Genomic DNA, 17340 nt, shown 5'->3' with positions numbered 1-17340 from the left:
TTGATTGTTACCTAGAATATTAAACTGCTGTCTTCCATGAATGCATCTACTTCTTCAGGCAAGAAACACACATCCAACCGACCATCCAGATAGGGAGAAACAAAATCTACTCTGGATCTGGGGATTTGGGCCTTTATCTTCACCAAGATTCATAAATGACCCCTAAGAAATGTTTGGGCATGCACTTGACAAGTAAGGTTGACTGTGGATAAAGGTTATGGACCTGCTAATAAATAATTTGCATGTCCTGGAGGAATAACATTTGGAGAAGGATCTTGGTTTTATAAGCAGATCATAGATTAAAGGGGTTGTCCAGGATTTTAAAATTTGTTGTCTATAGCTTAGTTGGGCTATTGACGCTCCACTGTGGATTCTGAGAAGAATGCAAATATGTTTTTGTCAGTGTGCTTGGTTGACAATCCTTCATCCTGGTGGTAGATGTCCTTTAATCTTATATTCATGTCACATTGTCATGGTGGTAAAATCCACCAATTGGGCTTGATTCACATTGTTAACTCTTAAAGTGAATCCATCAAATATAATAGTGGCACTTAAAGGGGTATTCTCATCTCGGCATTCACATTTAATTAAATTCATTTGCCATATGCAAACATTTGTTCAATTGGATGTTATTAAAAAAAATGTTCCTGTGTGAAGATAATTTCTCATAAATGTAGTCATGTTGTCCCTTAGAAACGAGATGGCTTCCCCGGATACGACCACGTCACACTCTGGCAGCGGTGGCCAGACATGCGCTAATGAGCTCTGCCTGACCACCTGGATTCAGCGATCATTACCACAGGACAGCTGTAGGACATACAATAACTCCCAGACATTTAATATTCAGAAACTTTTTGTTTCTTTGTGCAATCTCTCCAGCAGACGTGGCCGTAACCAAGGACATAGTCTTGTTTCTAAGGGACCATATGACTACATTTATGATAAATTATCTTCACACGGGAACATTTTTTTTAATAACATCCAATTGAAGAAATGTTTATATATGGCATGTTAATGAAACTGAAAGTGAATGCCCAGATGAGAATACCCCTTTAAGTGATGGTGCCGCCTTCTTGGATCCAGCTGTGTCCCCAATGGCCAGGAAAATGTTTAAAAAAAAAATGAAAAAGTTTAAATCTCCCCGTTTCCCTACAACAACAATAAGCAAACATAACCATGTTAGGTATCGCTGTCCCAAAATACTTGCTCTATCAAAATATAAAGACGAATATTCTCAAAGTATGAAAAAGTTATTGGCGTCAGAATAGGGCAAAATAAAGAAAACATTTTTGTTTTTTAAATGTTTTAAAACCTACGTACATATGGTATCCTCATGATCATATCAACCAACAGAAAAATTTAGAGGCATACTTTGGAGTGCATAGTTAAACCTGTAAAAAACGAAACCCACAAGAAAATGGCGCAAATGCGTTTTATGTCAATTTCACGTTTAGAATTTTTTTTGAGCTTGCAGTGCATGGCAGGAATATAAAATATCGCCAGTAGGAAGTCTAATTATGTTACACACAAAAAAAGCCCTCATACAGTTCTGTACACAGAAAAAAACAAAGAGTCAGATTTTTTGAGAGAGGGGAGCAAAAAACAGAAATGGAAAATGGAAAAAGTCCATTGGAAGCAAGGGGTTAACTAAACAAATTATGGAATATAACTTATACTTTATTTAAATCTTCCCCCTTCCTTTTCCCAGCAGATTTCGGTCGGGGGCCTCCAACAACCTTAATACAACCCTGGTGATCATATAATATTTTTGGTTGCATGCTGGCTTCATATTTGGAAAGTCCTATAACTTGGTGTCAAACTGTGCAGAATACTTTTCATGTGTGAAGAAATATGCTGTTCCTGCGATAAAGCCTGAGAGGTCCTTTCAGTGGAGAACATGACTCATTGCCTGGGAATGAAAGCAAAAACAAAACCTGATAGGGGTTTATTTATCACAGAATTTACAGTTATAAAATGCATTAGCAAATGTTATCATTTAGCAAAACAGTTCAGCCAGAGCTGCTGATCTGGAAAAGATTTGGTATCCTTTTCTCAGGAAGAGAGGCCGCCCCATTCCTCCAATATTTTCGATTTTACCATCAATCACTGTAAAAAAAAGAAAGATAGTATTTATCAGGAGAATGGTAAGCAGTTTGCTGCACAGATTTGGGAATATTTTCCCACCGTAGACGTTGACTGCATTGTGATGGGAGATAAAGTGTCTGGACACTCTCCGCACCAATTTGTATTGTTAGAATGGAGCAGCACATCCACCATGGGTCCTGCCACTACAAGTATTGTCTATGGGAGTGCAAGGAGTTGTAGAGAACTGAGCTTGGCTGCCTCTGGCACTTTCATAGATAGGGAGTGAGAGTTTTGGAGAACCAAGCACTGTGTCCGGCAATATCCGGCACTCCAAAAATATTGCATGAAGTGGCTGCCCCTCCTTCTTTTAGTGAATGAGGACCCCCATTCTTGTTATTGATGGATGTCCAATTTCTGGGATTGTGGGGATTACAATACAAGTTACTAATGATGGTGACCACTTCTTATCTGGTTGCATAGAAAACCAATCCACCAGACATTCCAAAAACGTTGTGAATTTGTGGACTGTATTTGGCTGTAGTAGGTCTACCCTGCCAGTGTGACTGCACCAATGAGACCAGCAGTTATGTGCGGCACAGCACTGAACTGGAGTACCATAAAGAGGTAAATATAGGCCCAAAAAGGGAATTAGCAGCTTGTTTAAAGCTTTGTTTCACCATAAATTCCCTCAATTATTTTTCACTCATTGTTCCAATGAGCAGAGCAGTTCCCCCCTCCCTATGCATTTCCTGCTGCATCTAGATAACACAGACAGAGAGGAGGGAGAGAGCAGGGGCTCTGGAAACACCCACTGGAGACCCTCAGGCTTATTAGCATAATTTTGAAAGTTTATTTTAGAAGGAAGCCATGGATATGATGAATAAGAGGATTTCTACAGTCAAAATGCCTGGATTTATAATTATGCGCCTCTGGTTTATCCCTGCTTGATTTTGATGGTATATTTCCATTAAAGACCCTGGCATTGAAATGATACCCCCCCCCCCCAAAAAAAAAAATGTGATAAAAAAAGCATTGCCCTGCTTCCTTTTTCTTGATTGACAGGTCTCAGGGCTGATATTCGGCTATATGTAACATTGAGAGAGAGCTCTGTTACATGGTTAGTCACTCAAAGTCATGTGGCCAAGGTGATGTCATCTAAGGTCCTGCTACATCTGCAACATATACCCCATGTATGTATCTGATCACAGCAGCCTCCATGGATTTCTACACCTCCCCATGCCTCCATGAAGGCATGCTGTGATCAGAGACATACATGGGGTAGACGCTGCAAATGTAACAGGACCTTAGATGAGGTCACATTATATGAAGTTCTGTCTGCTGAGAAGAGGCCTGGAACATGAGGAGGAGTAGATGGGAGGGGCCACAGACCAGGATACACCCAAGCTGATGCAAGGTAATATAAAATAAAGTTGACTTATGGGGATAAAATGGAAACAATTCTTAGCTAAAAAAAGGGCATCAGTTACTTAATAGGGCTCTTTGAGAACCTGTCACTTCTTGTGTATGTGAAAATGTGGTGACAGGCTCCCTTTAAGGTCCCTTTAAGGATCCAAGACAGCATTTTAACTAAATGAATGTAACGTCCGTGCCAAAACGTCCCTCTATCCAAAATTGGAAGAGTAGGTGACGTTTATTTTTTTTCTTAATTTCTTGTGTGTGGGTATTGTTTGTATTATTTGAGCCACACCCTTCTCTTTGCAGTTCAGTCCTGCTGTTTAGGAACTGCCTTATATGCCTGCCTTCTCCAATTATACCTTGCTGGTTATTCAGTCTCCTGTGTTCACTAGTGTTTGTGCTATTGTGTTGTTTGCTATTCTGTGTATTTGATCTCTGCTACCCTTACCAACCTATTGCTATACAATTCTGTACCTTTGCTGCCGCTTTTCACTGTCCAAGACACCTTAATATTACAAGGAAGATGTAGCAAACACCTACTGGTAACCATATAAATGGGTGTTAACCATATGCCGGCAGTGCATGGGCGCCGCCATATTGGATTCGATCGATGCCCCCACTGGTCATGAGGGGGTGGCGATCAGTTACTATTGCGTTGCGTTTTATCCGGTCTATAACAATGTGCGATTTGCACATTGTAATAAATGATGTGGAAATCCCCACATATATACTAGAGAAGGGCAGTATGTGGTGGAATCAGATAATCTAGGGTTAAACTAGCCTAGGGGTCAGAAAGATAGTAAAAATAAAAAAATATATATTTTCCCGAGTTTCCCGAGGTTAACCCTGTAACGGAAAATAATGCCCAAAGTAGAAAATGACACTTTTTTACCATTTTAAAAAATTGAAAAAAATTCAATAAAAAGTCATGAAAAGGCCCCACAGTCATTGTATGAAAACATTATAAAACCTATATAAGTTTGTTATCCCCATGATCATACCAACCCAAAGAAAAAAGTAGACCTGTCATTTGGGGCGCACAGTGAAAGCCGTAAAATCCGAGCCCATAAGAATATGGCACAAATGCATTTTTTCACCAATTCCACTGCATTTGGAATTTTTTTTCCCTCTTCCCAGTACATTCCATGAAATATTAAATACATTCACTATGCAGTGCAATATCTTACACAGAAAACAAGTCTTCAAACAGCTCTTTATATGGAAAAATAAAAAGTTATAGATTTTTGAAAGTGGGGAGTGAAAAATGGAAATGCAAAAACAAAAAAGGGCCAGGTCGTTAAGGGGTTAATGAGTTTTTCTTTGTGCTGTAAATGTTCCCATAACTCTGGAGAGGTGAATAACTGCTAAGCCGTATTATCTTGTGAGCGTCTGTGTGCTAGCAGTAGCTATCGGCAGTGAGTGTCTGTGCGCTAGCAGTAGCTATAGGTAGTGAGTGTCTGTGTGCTAGCAGTAGCTATAGGTAGTGAGTGTCTGTGTGCTAGCAGTAGCTATATACAGTGAGTGTCTGTATGCCAGCAGTAGCTATATAGAGTGAGTGTCTGTGTGCTAGCAGTAGCTATATACAGTGAGTGTCTGTGTGCTAGCAGTAGCTCTAGGCAGTGAGTGTCTGTGTGCTAGCAGTAGCTATAGGCAGTGAGTGTCTGTGTGCTAGCAGTAGCTATAGTCAGTGAGTGTATGTGTACTAGCTGTAGCTATAGGCAGTGAGTGTCTGAATGCTAGCAGTAGCTATATGCATTGAGTGTCTAGCCGTAGCTATAGGCAGTGAGTATCTGTGCGCTAGTAGAGTCTGTATGCTAGCAGTAGCTATAGACAGTGAGTGTCTGTGTGCTAGCAGTAGCTCTAGGCAGTGAGTGTCTGTGTGCTGGCAGTAGCTATAGGCAGTGAGTGTCTGTGTGCTAGCAGTAGCTATAGTAAGTGAGTGTCTGTGTGCTAGCAGTAGCTATAGGCAGTGAGTGTCTGTAAGCGAGCAGTAACTATAGTCAGTGAGTGTCTGTGTTCTAGCAGTGGTTATAGGCAGTGAGTGTCTGTGTGCTAGCAGTAGCTATAGGCAGTGAGTGTCTGTGTGCTAGCAGTAGCTATATACAGTGAGTGTCTGTGTGCTAGCAGTAGCTCTAGGCAGTGAGTGTCTGTGTGCTAGCAGTAGCTATAGGCAGTGAGTGTCTGTGTGCTAGCAGTAGCTATAGTCAGTGAGTGTATGTGTACTAGCAGTAGCTATAGGCAGTGAGTGTCTGAATGCTAGCAGTAGCTATATGCATTGAGTGTCTGTAAGTGAGCAGTAACTATAGGCAGTGAGTGTCTGTGTTCTAGCAGTGGCTATAAGCAGTGAGTGTCTGTGTGCTAGCGGTAGCTATAGGCAGTGAGTGTCTGTGTGCTAGCAGTAGCTATAGGCAGTGAGTGTCTGTGTGCTAGCAGTAGCTATAGGCAGTGAGTGTCTGTGTGCTAGCAGTAGCTATAGGCAGTGAGTGTCTGAATGCTAGCAGTAGCTATAGGTAGTGAGTGTCTGTGTGCTAGCAGTAACTATAGGCAGTGAGTGTCTGTGTGCTAGCAGTAGCTATAGGCAGTGAGTGTCTGAATGCTAGCAGTAGCTATAGACAGTGAGTGTTTGTGTGCTAGCAGTAGCTATAGACAGTGAGTGTTTGTGTGCTAGCCGTAGCTATAGGCAGTGAGTATCTGTGCGCTAGTAGAGTCTGTATGCTAGCAGTAGCTATAGACAGTGAGTGTCTGTGTGCTAGCAGTAGCTCTAGGCAGTGAGTGTCTGTGTGCTAGCAGTAGCTATAGGCAGTGAGTGTCTGTGTGCTAGCAGTAGCTATAGTAAGTGAGTGTCTGTGTGCTAGCAGTAGCTATAGGCAGTGAGTGTCTGTAAGCGAGCAGTAACTATAGTCAGTGAGTGTCTGTGTTCTAGCAGTGGTTATAGGCAGTGAGTGTCTGTGTGCTAGCAGTAGCTGTAGGCAGTGAGTGTCTGTTTGCTAGCAGTAGCTATACGCAGTGTGTGTCTGTGTGCTAGCAGTAGCTATAGGCAGTGAGTGTCTGTGTGCTAGCAGTAACTATAGGCAGTGAGTGTCTGTGTGCTAGCAGTAGCTATAGGCAGTGAGTGTCTGAATGCTAGCAGTAGCTATAGGCAGTGAGTGTCTGTGTGCTAGCAGTAACTAAAGGCAGTGAGTGTCTGTGTTCTAGCAGTAGATATAGGCAGTGAGTGTCTGTGTGCTAGCAGTAACTAAAGGCAGTGAGTGTCTGTGTTCTAGCAGTAGATATAGGCAGTGAGTGTCTGTGTTCTAGCAGTAGCTATAGGCAGAGGGTGTCTGTGTGCTAGCAGTAGCTAAAGACAGTGAGTGTTTGTGTGCTAGCAGTAGCTATAGGCCAGGGGTCCCCAAACTTTTTACATAGGGGGCCGTTCATTGTCCCTCTCAGACCGTTGGAGGGCCAGATAAATAGCAGTACATGTGACCGCATCTGTAATAATCTGCCCCCCCCCCTCAATTAATTATTTAATATACTGCACCCCCTTGTGAACTATTTTATATACTGGCCCAATGAATTAATTAATTGGGTCAATTAATTATTAATATACTGGGACCCCTCTCCATTAATTATTGCATATGCTGCCCCCCTATTAATTACTAGACTGTCCTTCATAATTAATTATTAGCTATGCCCTCCCCCCACCATTAATTATTTCCTATGCTGCCCCTCCACCATTAGTTATTTTATGTTCCCCCCCACCATTAGTTATTTTATATGCCCCCCACCATTAGTTATTTTATATGCCCCCCCACCATTAGTTGTTTTATATGTCCCCCCCCTCACCATTAGTTATTTTATATGCCCCCCACCATTAGTTATTATTTTTTTTATTTTCCCCCACCATTAGTTATTTTATATGTCCCACCACCATTAGTTATTATTTTTTTTTATTTGCCCCCAACATTAGTTATTTTATATGATGCTCCCATAATGAATTATTTCATATATTAGGGCCCCCCGCTGGCACAATGTTTTTACTGCTGCTTAAAAAAAATTTAAAAATCCTATACTTACCTCTGGCTCCCGCGTCTTCTTTCTTCTTTCCCGGCCACATCGCTCCACCTGCAATAATAGTGCTCGAGCGGCCGTCTCCGGCCGCATCGAGCACTATACTGTGATGGGCAGGATCTTCCTGTCCGGATGGACGGAAGCCCCTGCCCGACTGCCGGAGGGCTGCCGACTGCTGGGGGCCGCAGAGAAACAGTCCGCGGGCTGCATGTGGCCCGCGGGCCGTAGTTTGGGGACTCCTGCTATAGGCAGTGTGTGTCTGTGTGCTAGCAGTAGCTATAGGCAGTGAGTGTCTGTGTGCTAGCAGTAGCTATAGGCAGTGAGTGTCTGTGTGCTAGCAGTAGCTATAGGCAGTGAGTGTCTGTGTGCTAGCAGTAGCTATAGGCAGTGAGTGCCTGTGTGCTAGCAGTAGCCATAGGCAGTGAGTGTCTGTGTGCTAGCACTAGCTATAGGCAGTGAGTATCTGTGTGCTAGCAGTAGCTATAGGCAGTGAGTGTCTGTGTGCTAGCAGTAGCTATAAGCAGTGAGTGTCTGTGTGCCAGCAGTAGCTATAGGCAGTGAGTGTCTGTGTGCTAGCAGTAGCTATAGGCAGTCTGTGTCCAGGTGACCTGCATGGCACTTAGAAGAGTGTGGATCTGGGTGTATGTGTGAGGTCCTGCCTTGGGCATCTCATAAGCCGTTAGAGTGGTGACAGCTTTGTGCCTTTCCGTAGGCTCGTACGTGGCAGGGGGGTATCCTGTATTAAGGGGCAACCTGTTTTTTCATGAAGTGTCCATGATAACTAATTGACTTTACATACCCCTAAGTAGTCTGTAACATCTCACAAGGTATACTCACTATTTCTATTTTGCTGGGGCATTTTCCTGCTGTGATATGCACCCCTTTTTCCAATGTTGACTGAAGTTAACTATGGGGGTGAAAGTCTGACAGTGTAATACAGAGCTTACACTTCCTGTCCCTGGCTTCCCATGAGACTTTGCCGAATAAGAACGAACATGAACTGTTGTGGACTGCATTGATTGTCATCCTGAATTTATGGAACCTTATTGTGATTATATTTACTTTGATATAGCTTTAATCTGTAGAACTAGGGTACCCACTCCAGTATCTGCACAGTAAAGTAGAGTTCAAGTGCCTCAGTTCATACAAACAGTACCTCATCCCATACTACTTTTCCTGCTATTCTCTATTTTCCCACATGGCTTGTTTGATAAAGGCCTAAAGGCCGATACTGCACATTCATTCTGTAAGGCATCTCAGAAGTCCCATAGACATAAATGTAGTACAGTACTGACAGTCTCTGTGGTTGAACCCCCATGATCCTGATAAATGAGTTTTATGGAAAACTCCATCAATCCCTCCAGTCTTGAGCTATGAGCTATGTTTGGATCACTCTTCCTCCCGAAAATTGTGAGAATCATAGGAAATGACCCATTTCTCTATGACAGCAATTAGTCAATATTATTTCCAACTATTACCCAACTGAGAAGTGATATACTAAGGAAATAATGTGTTAGACATGTCTGTAAAATCTATCTTTATTTCCAAGACCACACATAAATGCTTTTCTTATTTTTAAATCAAAAGGTACGGTAAGAATGATGTCTTCTGCCCATGACTCACCAAATGACAGGGAAATCTGGAAACAAATGGCAGCCCATTGCTGGCGCCGGCCCTGCTCATACTTACTGATACCAGGGCTGTTCCCAGTAAGATGGAGACAAGAAGCAAAAGGAGGTAGCCTTAGCATAAAATAATTCTGTAAGAAACAGAAATTAGTAATTGATAAAAAACATTCGCACAACTTTTATCATTATTAGGGATAAATGGAAAGTTTGAATTTGGTTACTGATAATCAACATACACTGTTAGTTAAAAAATTATTACTAAACAAAACCAAGATAAACAACAAACAAACCAAAATCAATAACAAATAAAAGAAAAAAACAAAAAGTTCCATATCTGTTGGCAAGGACAAGCCGTGTGATGACGTCCTCACGTAGTTGAGCACCCTTTCCTGTCCAGCAGCAGCCAGAAGAAAGGCGACGCGGGAGCCACTGCCAGAGGTGAGTATAGGATTTTTTTTAATAATTAAAGGGGTTATCCGGGTTTAAACATTTTTTTATGACCGGGCTGGGGAGGGATATTTAAACACAATAAACATGTACTTACCTCCTCCGGTGCTGCCGATGTCCCGCGCCGCGGCCCGTCTTCTCCGTGCGCCGGTTTTATTACACCGGCGCACAGAGAGCTTCCGGCCGGCCGGATGCTCCCATGCACACCATCTCTCAGCGCTTACAATGCTGAGAGATAGGGACGGATGGGAGGAGCCGTCCACAACGCGGACCGGAAGCTCCCTGTGCTCGGCTTCCGTGCCCCTGTTTGTTTACAGGGGCACGGATCGAAGTGACCACGGCGCGGGACATCGGCGGCGCCAGAGGAGGTAAGTCCATGTTTATTATGTTTAACTATCCCTCCCCAGCCCGGCCATAAAAAGATTTTTAAACCCGGATAACCCCTTTAATGGTGGGGGGGGGACAGCATAGGAAATAATTAATGGTGGAGGGGCAGCATAGGAAATAATTAATGGTGGAGGGCAGCATATGATATAATTAATTATGAGGGGCAGCATAGGAAATAATTAATGGTGGGGGTCAACCAAAAGCAGTTTCATGCTGGTAAGTATTTGCTCTTTACTTTAAATATTGTATTGTAGTATTCCTGCTTTGTATTTTCACTAAAAAAACCTCCAACGGTTTGAGAGGGACCGTGAACGGCCCCCTATGTAAAAAGTTTGGGGACCCCTGCTCTATGTCCTATGGTAGTGGTGAAGAACCTATGGTGGACCTGCCAGTGTTCACCAGATAAAACCACCCAGTTCACCAGATAAGACTCAAGGACCCCCTCCTGCAGTCCAAGGCAGCACAGGACATACATCCTAAGTTGCCAGGGACTGCCGGATGAATGCCTTCTTTCAATGGTATTGGTGTCCTCAAAACGCTGATAACATTGAAAGATGTCAGAGCAGGGAGTGATAGGTTACTGCTTGATGTATGTATTTTGTAATCCAAATTTTGGGTTACAATTTGGGCACTTGGTCTCTAAAAGGTTTTCCATCACTTTACATTTGGGAGTAATGCTGAGAGAAAAAAAATTGATACAAAAGACTACTGGGAAATCTGCAAATACAATTTCCAGGATGAGATAAGGAAACCATTGAGGGCAGCACAGTGGCTTGGGTGGGTTTCCCCCGGCTTCCTCCCACACTCCAAACCATACTGGTAGGTTGATTAGATTGTGAGCCCCATGGGGACAGGGACTGATTTGGCAAGATCTGTGTGCGCTATATAAATAAAGGAATTATTATTATTATTATTATTATTGCCTCTTAAAGTCAGGCTTAATTTTAAGGGGCTACCTTACAAGGTATCTAAGAGGCATTGTTCTCCTTATCCTCATCCTGGAAAACATAATTGCATATTTCCCAGAGTTCCCAAGTTGAGTGTCAATGGCTGCATGGTGTCATTAATTGACAAAGTCTCCATAAGAAGAGCTCTTATTTCCCGACTACTGGCATTGGAAATGCCGGATACCAAGATCTGTCTGATGGTGACTATACTAAGGGGATCCAGCCAGTAAAGTTCAAATCCACTTTTTTCAGTACATCAGCTTAACAATCAATCCTGAAAAAATGTATCCACACCAAGAATGCCACCGCTAGAGACCATCCTTCATCTGACACAAAAAGTAATTACATGTGAAGCCCTGCAGATTCTTGATATTACACAGCAGTGTTTGCAAGCGTTATCGGAGGGCTCCAATAACGTTAGCAGGGTAACACTGCTGCATCTGAGATAGCACTAGAAGCTTCTTACTTTAGTAAGCAGCTCCTGGGGCTTTTGTTATGGGTGACAGGTCCTCTTTAAACAACATAACATCAGGATCAAGGATTGTAAACCAAGCACATTCACATACTGGTGTGTGCTCCCTCTGGCAGAATCCATTGTTTAAAGCTTTCTATGCCCTTGTTGTTTAAAAAAAAAAGGGCTTTAAAATTATGAAAACAAGCCTGAGTGGCTCCAGGCTCCATCAACACATATAAAGTCTGGAGCCCCTCAAGTTCATTTGCATAATTTTAAAAGCCACAAGCACAGAGTAGAGAGAGACAGAAATCTCAGCAGCAGGACGTCACACAGATATCAAAGATGGGTACCCCCAACCCTAAGTCAGAAGTTACAGGGTCGAATCTAGGGGCAACTGAAATTGTGCACACTAGGACTGATAGAGACAGGTTGAAATTATATCTGTGAAATGCTGCATTTTTGTTAATAACACTGAATTAGATAATGGGGCACATTTACTTACCCGATCCTGTTGCGATCCCGATTCGCAATGTCCGACTAGGATGAAGTCCGGCGCGATTCACCAAGATCGTGCGCCCTATATTCTGTATCTGTCGCTTCCCCTCTGAGGTCCACCGAAGTTCACCTTCTTCTTCCTGCTGTATGTGAGTGCATGTCTTGTGACACAATTTGATATGTTAAATCCCATGTGTTGTCTGAATCCGTTAGATCGTCTGATGGCCCGCCCCTCGATTTGTGTCACGTGAAAGCCGGCGCACATGCACAAAAATCCAATCGGGTGCGACAAAAAGCCCTAGTAAATGTGGCGCACATCAGAAATCATCGGATATTCCGACGATAGTGCGGTCCGCTGACCCTTAGTAAATGAGCCCCAAAATGTTATTTTGTTATAAGAAACTTGTCTTCGTGGGAATACTATTTAAGGTAAATGAGAACTGAATATAAAAATGACTTAAAACAGAGAAACTTAATTATGTTCAGTTTACTGAAATCTTACAGGACTTGCCCTGATTGGAAAGTTAGTGACTATTAGAAGTGTTTATTTATTCTAGTAGCAACCTACACTAATTCATCATGGCATAATTTTTTTTTTTCCTCTGTGATAGATTCTACTATATCTGTGCCCATTTCTCTATGCCCTCTGGATATGATGTCTTGAAGATATGTTAATCCCTACGTTCTCTATCGCATTATAGGAACAAATAACAGATGTGGCAGCCAGCCAATAATCCTTGTATAACTTTTATAAAATGTGCCAGAAACTTTAAAAACTCCCATCACTCCTCCCTCTGTTCACCAGTACAAGCACCAGCAAAGCTATAGAAATATGAGAAGTAGCTCACTCCTCTCCTTTGCCTAAAAGACAGACGTCCTGCTACCCTTTCATTTACAAAACTGATTCTATTCTCAGCCGATTACTTTTTTCAAGACTTATGTTACTTTTCCTCTGAAGCCTTAATCCATTATATTTTATTTAAAAGATGGACTCCTCAAAAGTCACTATATTTCTACTGCATCTTTTTGTCTTCCTTATATATTGCACTTTGGAAAGCACCTGCCAACATCAGAGAACAGCTGCTGGTCCTAACCCTTTATGGAGGCAGAGGGTGCAGTGGCAGAACAATGGGAGAGTGTACAGCCTTCTGAGCCAGGGAGCTGAGTATCAGCCATCAAGGAGAAGAACTTCTTCATCAGGTTCCCCTCATAATCCATTGCTGCTACTAAGCAGCAGAAATAGTACATCTTCGGGAACTTCAGGGAGACCACAAGCTGCCAGACCTGAAAGCCCTCAGACTGAAGTTCTACAAACCACAAGCACAAATCAGGCAAGTGAGACTGGTGGACGTCTCTGGTTCCAAGCTGGAAGATCAAGAAGTCAGGGAGAAGATGCATCTCCGAGACAAAGAAACAGACAAGAGAGTGCATCAGACAGGAGTCCACAGCAGTCAGAAAGAGTAAATGCAACTACGAGCAACAGAGCGAGACTGGACATGATGCAAGGAGATGATCCATATAACCCTTACAAGTACAATGATGACAATCCCTACTACAACTACTACGACACCTACGACAGGCCAAGGTCATCTGACAGGCAACGACCTGGCTATGGTACCCGTTATCATCAGTATGGTAAGATATATGGATAAATATAAAAACTTTTTCTACTATACCACGTCTATAGCAATGTCATTACAATATGGACAGACACCTTTTATTACCATTCCGGTTATGATTTTGCACAATTTTGAGACACAACAGAAGGGGGCTCCAGTATACCAGGTTTGTCTATAAATGCAGATAAACCATGATAGTAAATGTTTCAGACACTACACATGAGTCCTGTGATGTAATTGCTAGAAGAATGCATAGTGCATACAAGGTCTTGGCTGGTATTAATAGTAACATGATATATGATATATGTATGGTTTGTATTGTCCTACGTCCTATCGGTAACTCATTCATAAATAGTTTATAACACATATCTAAACAGCATCAAACTTAAGTACGAATATTTATATTATACTACACTAACTGCATAATAAATCCAAAGGGGCTTGTTTATCATTATGCAGAGTCCATGGAATAGTTCTATGTCTGTATTCGGAGCTCCACTGCCCATCAGATACATTAAAGTGGCTTTGGCCCTTTAATAAATGTTCTTATACCCTTCTTGCAGTTTGGGATATTTTTCCAAAATATTTCAAAAAAGTTGCAAAATGCTTTAATAGCCCAGCAAAACCAATGATACATAACCCCCGATGTGCCCAAGATGGAGAGAAATCTTGTATGTGCAGCACCAGACAATGGTTGTTCTTTTTTTTTTGTTTGACTAAAAATAGAAAGTATGTATCCACTAAAATTGTCTGTATTCCTAAAATGACGATCTCCAGACATATGAATTATATAAAAGATGAGGAGGGACATGATGACAATAAAGAACAGACATGAGGAGCAATTGGGAACATCGTAAGGTCACCATATGAAAGGCAATGAAAAAAAAATAAGTGAAGATTCTTGCAGTGTTCTTGGATTGCTCGTTCTTGAATTTTACAGAAAGCAGTCTATCTGGTTTAAGATTGTTAAGATCTATCTATCTATCTGTCCATCTATCTCATATCTATCTATCTATCTATCTATCTCATATCTATCTATCTATCTATCTATCTATCTATCTTTCCCATTGCTGTGTTGATCATCTTGCTATTTATGTGTGTCAGATAGCAGATGTTTTCACTCCTTAAGATACTGGCAGAACTTCAGCAGGAGCTCATGGCCTCACCGCCTCAATAACATCCTAAAAAATGGGCAGGATAGCTATGGACATGCGCAGAAGCTTGAAAACTGGCTGCAGGAAAATGCAAAATGCTGAAAAATGTTGCTGGAACATGTAGTTCAGCTACAGTACTTTACAATCACCGACAGGCTTATCCCTACCCTGAACATTAAGGTGTACAGAAGCTAATATTACAAACTATGGGGAATTGAATAAAATTGGCGTTCTGGATCTACTAAGGGCTCCTTAGTAGAAACGGAAGGGATCTCTGCCAGATTGGACCTGTTTAGACAAGGTCTGATGTGGTGAAGATTTAAGATATAGTCCATAGATTATAATAAAAACTGCTGACTGGGACAGAGAAAAGCGCAACACCCCTGCCAACGTATAGGTAAGGGAGTAGTTGCGAATAAGATCCTCTACCTGTCAGGATCCATCTGGGGAGTCTGATCAACTCACCCAAGGGATAATGCAGGGAAGCCTCAGGTAATTAGCATTTGTAGATCCTGCCTGAACAGACAATAGTTAAGTGGGTGTAAGTTATTGACCAATGATGTTGCTGTATTGTAAACTGGAGTGTGATTGGAGAGGTGCTACCACCTGACCAGGGGAAGTAATAAAACCCCTGGGCAGTGAGAAGCACAAGATCTTGGACCTCATGCTCCTTCTGAAGAGCCTGCTCTTTACCACCAACTCTCTTGGAGAGCACATCTCTTTACCAGCAGACCTCTAGACTGCATGGTCAGTCTACAGAGACAGAGTGAAGAGAGAGACAGTGTTCAGAACTGACACTTTACCTAGTCCCAGGACCAGAGTCAGGAGACTCAGATCTGCAGCTTCCACAGTTTGGACACAGCGCCATCCCAGCCTGCATCTACTACCAGGCTGGTCACTATTCCCGAGGACCCTCTCCATGAGCACTCCAGTACCAGAATCTGCTGTTGACCATTTAGGCCTGTTGCCTGCTACCTGTTCAATAAAGAACCGTGAGTTATTTTGCACAATGTCGCCCCTGTCTGATCCCTGGCTAGGACTGTCTACCACCACAGGATCCCCATCCATTAACCAGGGACTTATCTTACAGACACTCAGGGGGTTGCCTCAGAGAGAACTAGTACATCAGCCTCTCCATCCATATTTCTTGCACACACCACTCACTGGAGACCTGCCAGACTGTAGGTCAGCCCTCCGCTCCCCATACCAAGCACCGGGACATCAGCGTGCCTAGGCTGCAACTGCCAGCCACTCCGGTATTTCTGGTCCCCGGCTGCCTCCACGCCCCAAGAAAAGGCTAGGCCCCAGTGGGGGATGTTGCAAAAGCATTTTGGGATGAGAGATAAGCAATGACCACTAAAAAGTTGAAGATCACAGGGTAAATTGCCCTCTTTAAACCATCTTGTTGTCACTGATGAGTTTATTGATAAGCGTTCATCAACAGTTAGAAGGGAACGGCATGTAACGTTCAAGGGAAATGTATCAATGTTATTACTGTATACAAATTTTCTAGAGAACCTGCATTGGGAACAATTGAACAAAGGGAAACTTTTATAGTTATTAAGACTCTCTAAGAAAGGAGGTGTGGCTTTTTTACTTGTCATCTGTGAAACTGCTTTACTACTGGGAGAGCTGTGTAACCATACTTTTCTGTACATAGAGGATAGAGGAGGGAATGTGAAGCAGTAACAGGTCCCTATCTATATGTTCACCTGGGTGCCAGGCACCTGTTCTTTACCAGCAGGATATGGAGTTCTTCAGTTACCTTACTATCTGTAACACAGTCCAGCTTTCATATCTCTAGGTGGTGCCTAACCTACTAATGAAGTTTAGAAGTCAAATATTAGATATTTATATATAATATTAAATATTATGGTTAAAGGAAACCTACCACTAAGGATCTACCTATTGAGGTAGATGCAGTGGTAGGTTCATCTAATGTATGTAAGGATAGCTCTTTTTAGGACTAATCCTTTACTCCCCTTTATCATTTCTAATATGCTAATTTTCTGAAGAGGATACTGGGGTGTGGAGTAGCCGGAGCTGAAGCTATGCCACAGTAGCCTCTTTATCCTTCTACCCAGATATCTTCAATGCGCAGCTACAAGGTGCTGCGCACTCATCCATGAAGCCAGGGTTCTACACATGCGCAGTAGCTCTGGCCTTGGAGCAGAGATCGGCTTTGCGGACGAGTGTGTGCAGTTCCTTGTAGCTGAGCCTGATCAAAGAGGCTACTAGGTTGTGGAGTAGCCACACCGTGTAGCCTCAGCTCCAGCTACTCCACACCCCAGTAGCCTATTTTGAAAATTTGCATATTACCCCGAAGCCTGGATGGAATAAGTGTCCCACTACCATCCTACCCCTACTTTATAATAAGCAGGCCCAGTACGGACATTTTAAAGGTGTCTATGCTAGCTAGGCCAACATAAACAAGCCAGACTTTTCCTGCTTACTTAATATCTTTGTGATTCCTTAGGTAACTTCACCAAACAACCATTTGCAGTATGTCAGATACCTTTTCCTCCCAAACTACACCTCTCACTTTCTTACAGCCCATAGAGGAGCTGCAGAGCTGGTTAAAAATTTCATTTTTCACAATCCTGTTGCTACTAACATCACTCAAAAAGGAATCACTAAGCTCTCCTGAACTCAACAGTG

The 17340-nt window shown here is 42.5% G+C and overlaps 1 protein-coding gene across 2 annotated transcripts in view; it reads left to right on the top strand.

Annotated features, from left to right (window-relative positions):
- Positions 1–12701: 12701 nt before the first annotated feature.
- Positions 12702–17340, top strand: part of LOX (lysyl oxidase) — a 43586-nt gene continuing 38947 nt past the window's right edge. For both annotated transcript variants that reach the window (XM_072141196.1, XM_072141204.1), the window contains exon 1: positions 12702–13544. In XM_072141196.1, coding sequence (XP_071997297.1) covers positions 12896–13544 — 649 coding nt within the window. In that variant the 5' untranslated portion in view covers positions 12702–12895. The remainder of the gene's footprint in view (positions 13545–17340) is intronic.

This window comes from Engystomops pustulosus, chromosome 1 (genome assembly GCF_040894005.1).
Source record: "Engystomops pustulosus chromosome 1, aEngPut4.maternal, whole genome shotgun sequence".
NCBI lineage: Eukaryota > Metazoa > Chordata > Amphibia > Anura > Leptodactylidae > Engystomops > Engystomops pustulosus.
The sequence above is the reverse complement of the archived record's forward strand: the minus strand, read 5'-3'. Positions and strand labels throughout refer to the sequence as shown.